At 48.4% G+C, this 4,560-nt stretch overlaps 1 protein-coding gene and 1 long non-coding RNA gene across 3 annotated transcripts in view; one reads left to right on the top strand and one right to left on the bottom strand.

Annotated features, from left to right (window-relative positions):
* Positions 1–940: 940 nt before the first annotated feature.
* On the bottom strand, positions 941–4,463 carry LOC113971027. Of its 2 annotated transcripts, none has more exons than XR_003535412.1 (3): positions 4,144–4,463; positions 2,314–2,434; positions 941–1,324 (listed from the first exon to the last, which is right to left on the bottom strand). It is a non-coding gene; the product is annotated as an uncharacterized LOC113971027 (long non-coding RNA). The 2 variants fall into 2 exon arrangements; XR_003535413.1 differs by having other exon boundaries at positions 4,264–4,463.
* A 54-nt stretch (positions 4,464–4,517) lies between these two features.
* HMGN5 (high mobility group nucleosome binding domain 5) overlaps positions 4,518–4,560 on the top strand; it is a 13,121-nt gene continuing 13,078 nt past the window's right edge. Inside the window, exon 1 of the mRNA XM_027690415.1 lies at positions 4,518–4,530. Within this exon, the coding sequence (XP_027546216.1) occupies positions 4,518–4,530 (13 nt within the window). The remainder of the gene's footprint in view (positions 4,531–4,560) is intronic.

The raw sequence follows: 4,560 nt of genomic DNA, 5'->3' as shown, positions 1-4,560 counted from the left end.
CCCCCAGGCCCAGCTCATCTCCCCCAGGCCCGGCTCATCTCCCCCAGGCCCGGCTCATCTCCCCCAGTCCCAGCTCAGCCCCCCCAGGCCCCGCCGCCCCCGGCCCCGCGTTGTTGCCGGAGGGCGCCCCCTGCTGGCGCTCGGCGGGACCGCGGGCAGGGCCCGGCCCGGGAGGAGGAGGAGGAAGGAGAAGGGGGGACAAGGAACTTTCCTGGGGCTCTGGGACACTTTGGGGCACAGGTTGCCCAAAGCAGCTGTGGCTGCCCCATCCCAGGAAGTGTCCAAGGCCAGGCTGGACAGGGCTTGGAGCAACCTGGTCCCATGGAAGGTGTCCCTGCCCATGGCAGGGGGGGATTGAGATGAGCTTTAAGGTCCTTTCCAACCCAAACCATCCTGGAACTCTATGAGATACCAGGATTTCAGCCCAAATAATAGGAATAGTCATTCTGTTAGTGCTGTTTTAGGCCACTTACTTCAACTGGGCCTTCACTGAGGGCTGCTGCCCTGAAAGGCAGAAGGCACAATCCCAAAATCTGACGACACCCTCACCTGGTCTCTGGCTCCCTGTGACTCAAGACCTGGGCTGGACAGAACACATTCTGTGCTCTGAACACTAAATCCAGCCTTCCCCGAGCCCATGCAGTGAGAAACCTGCAGTTCCTGCTGGCTGTGAGCTCAGAGCAAGCTGGAAGGAGGGAAGTGGAGCTGCAAAGCAGGATGTGTTGCCTGCCATGAAGGTATTGGAAGTTTTTACATACATGGAGATGGCTTGTGCATTCAGTTTTGGGTTTGTAGAGGCCTTGGGGTCTCCTAGGACCAAGTCAATGTTGGTCAAAGGGTCTGCTCGCAGGCTTCTGTCCCCAGATTCTCTGGGAATCTTCAAATAGCTGTTGGAAAGACTTCCAATCAAATAAGTTTAAAATAAGTGCTAAAGGCAGTGTGATTTGTAAAACTTTGCTGTGCTTTCTTGATCACAACTGTCCCAGTTGCCAAGTCTCCTTGGGAATGGATTTGCAAAGCTGGGAGCACCAGCCATCTCCTGAGGCTGTGTGTGGAAGCAGTTCTGCCCACCCTGGGGGTGCAGTGAGGACCATCTGGCAGTGATCAGGTTGTTACAGTTTGCTGTGTCCATCGCTTCTAACCCAGCCTGGTGCTTCAGCACAGGCCAGATCCTCAGGTGAGCTCCTGAGTTCCTGTCTGGGAACTTCCCAGCCTCCTCACTTAAACTCACTTGGTTTTTCTGCCCTGATTTTGTCTTTTCTGCATGTCCCTTACCCCTCCATAGCAGACTGGTTCTAGAGAGCATCTCTCAGGCCTCCTGCCCCTGCCAAGACAGAAAAATGACTTAATATGGTTTTAAATTGTTTGTAAGTCGTGTGTCAAGCTCTGCTTTTACCCAACTATTTTTATGTTTCATTTCATAGAATCACAGAGTGATTTGGGTGGGAAGGGATCTTAAAGCTCATCTTGTTCCACCCCCTGCCATGGGCAGGGACACCTTCCACTAGCCCAGGTTGCTCCAACCCCATCCAGCCTGGCTTTGAACACTTCCAGGTGTCCAGAGGCAGCTAGAGCTTCTCTGGGCAACCTGTACCAGTGCGTTGTAAGCAGAAATGGACATTTCCACTTATTTTTTATGTTGAGAATTCACCAAACCAGTGAATAATCTCAATAATACAAGCCTGGTGTGTGCAGTCACCCCCTTCAGTATCGGGGACTGGGTAGGAAACTGGAGCTAAGTCAAAGGTTTGACTGAAGTGAGGATGAACAGACTCAATGATAATCCTTAATTCCTCATCCTCATATTCCCAAATTAATAAGCTCTAAACGTTTTGTTGCAATCAATACTGAATTTGACACATAAATCAATTTTTATCCAGGACAAATCACAAAATCACCCAGAACAAAGTATAAAATTAGCAAGCACAAACATCTCCTATAAATCGATAATCTGCTCATCCCAAAAGTTATATAAAATAAGGCTGAAGGACACTTTGTACACCAGGTACAGAACACAAAAATGTGTCTTGTGGTATTTTGTCCCAAAAATATGTATTAATGTTACTTGTTATATGTGCCATGACTATAAGAACACACAGAATCCTAATTTCCCTTGCCTCTGAACTCTGATTGTGGGGCTGTTGCACATCTAGATGAACCAGGCTGACAGTGGAATGTGTGGAAAAGAAACTCCTAATGTTCCACCCTCCCATGGATTTTAGCACAAAGGAATGGGAAAGCAACATATATCTGACTGCCTGTTTAGGGAAGGTGAGAAGTCAGTCACCCAAGAGTGACTTTGATGTGGTTTACCTTTATTCAGGAAGGTCTTGATCTGCTTCAGTTCAAAAATGTGGTCCAGGAAAACATTCCTCAAGAACTACAGATCTCTGACATCAGGAACAGGCTCTCCTCCCCTGCAGGACATTCCTGCCTTGGACAACAGTAGAAATTTAAATTTTAGCATGAAATTTTCTCATGGAAACAGTGGCACAAACAAAAGATTAACTCTTGTTTTGTTGCTTTGATCTATTCCCAAGGTAGTCTGGTGAGGCGGTATCATAAATTCAGTTTTAGGTGGTTTTGTACTGAATAAAAAATGCCGGTTGTGGCAAAAGCACCAAAAAAGTAACATGGTATAAAATAATGCTCCAGAATAAACTTATTCTCATGGCTCCAGCCAGGTCTGTAATTTCCTGCATAGTTACAGCCACTTTCCCTTGCAGCACAACAGCATCTCACAGCAGCTCATCCCATTTCTTCAGAGGGAAACAATCGTCTCACTAATGGTTATTTAGGCCAGTTTGTGGCCTAATGATGACATTTTAAGAAAAAGTCAAAGTGTTTGAGATAATATAAAGATGAAAGAGAAGGCAGAGCAAATATAACGCAAAAATTAGTTGTGAATTTTCAATCTGTGCTTCACTTGCACGTTTTGATCCAAATTGTTGGTTGTGCAAGTTGTTCAGGAGAAGATGTCGACAGACCCTCCAACAAATTACTGTTTCTTTTCCACAAAGACTTCTCACAGAACATAGAAAGGATAAACCAATATCTGTGGGGAGAGAGGAGAAACCTCTCAAGGCCACTGGAGCACAAACCTTCTGGTGATGGAGAACTTGGAGACCAAGTGCTCTTGAAATGTGTTTCAGGCCATTTATAGTTCAGAAGATGGAGAAAACTATTGGAAAGACTATTTAAAATCCTGATTACCGTGGGAGAACTTGAAGGGGGAGCGATTGTGTTTGGTTATGTGGTTACACTGGGGCTGGCAGTGCCTGGAAAATGCAGTCCCCAGGATGCAGGAGGCCAGTCAGGGACATCCTTAAATAATTGGTGTGTTTTAACAAAATAATCATGGCATTTGATGGATCAACATTGACTGGAGGAAGGGGGAGAAAGGTGGATCCGTGGACGGAAAATTGCTGAGCTTAACTGCAAAGTGCAGGAAGATAATAAAGTATTGACATCCCGGCCCTTGGAGAGGGGGGTGACGTAAGGAGTGACAAATCAAAAAGTCACCATGAATTTGTCAAGAACGGGGGAACAGCTGTTCAGGGAGCAGCACTGAAAGGGATCCAGGGATTACAGGGGATCAGGAAGAGTCTGAACCAACGTGGTGATGCTGTTGCTGAGTCTGCAAATACCACGCTGAGAGCCGTTACCTAATTAACCTGATTATTGGACACAGACCTGAGCAAGAATGCAAAGTTGAGAGGAGTCTAGAGCAGCCCAGCGATGGTAAAAGGTTTACAAAATATGGCCTCTGAGATCATGAGGCCTCTGAGAATTAGTTTAGTCTAGAAAAATAAAGTTTTAGGGAGAAAATGATAATATTATGTGAAATGACACAGTATCTAAAATGTTAGTGGAACTTGATGCTTATTAATCGTTCTTTGTATCTGCTGGGCACTGCACAAAGAAACGGAAGTTCACAGCCAAAGCACAGTTTAGATGCTGGGGAAAACTTTGGGGTTTTTAAGGGCAGTTGGGTGCTGGAATAGGCTGCCTAGGAAGATTGCAGAATCGACTTTATTGTAGGTTTTAGAAAGGGTTGGACTGGCTTTGGGCAGGAACAGTCACACCTCCTGCTTCACCTCTCAGTGGCAAAGTGCTTTGGCCCTGAAGGTGGGATTAACACACCTTGTGCTTTTTTCCTTATGGAAATACACAAGATACATGGTGGAAACGCTGTCAGACATTGCCGTTATGATGGAGACAAAGCTCATCTCCCTTAATCCGTGTCCAAGCCCGAGCCTTCACCTTCTGAACCACCTCAGGCTCGCAGGCCCTGCTCCGGGGACACCCTCACAGGCTTCAGCCCTGCACCACCCCAGCGGCCGGTGGGAGCCCGCGCTGCTGCAACAGCCGCGGGGGCGGTTACACCGCCGCTCCCCGCGCGGGGCCGGGCCGCACAAAGGCCGCAGCCCCCGCGCTCCGCGGCCGCGCAACGGCACTTCCCGGCAGGTACGGCCGGGCCGGGCGGCCGCGCTCCCGCAGGCCGCGGGGACACAAACATGGCCGCCCCCGGTACTCGCGGCCTGCGGGAACTTTCGGGGG

Source organism: Neopelma chrysocephalum, unplaced genomic scaffold (genome assembly GCF_003984885.1).
Source record: "Neopelma chrysocephalum unplaced genomic scaffold, ASM398488v2 Primary Assembly neopelma1_81, whole genome shotgun sequence".
NCBI classification, from domain to species: Eukaryota; Metazoa; Chordata; class Aves; order Passeriformes; family Pipridae; genus Neopelma; species Neopelma chrysocephalum.
This window is presented reverse-complemented; position numbering and strand designations above follow the sequence as displayed.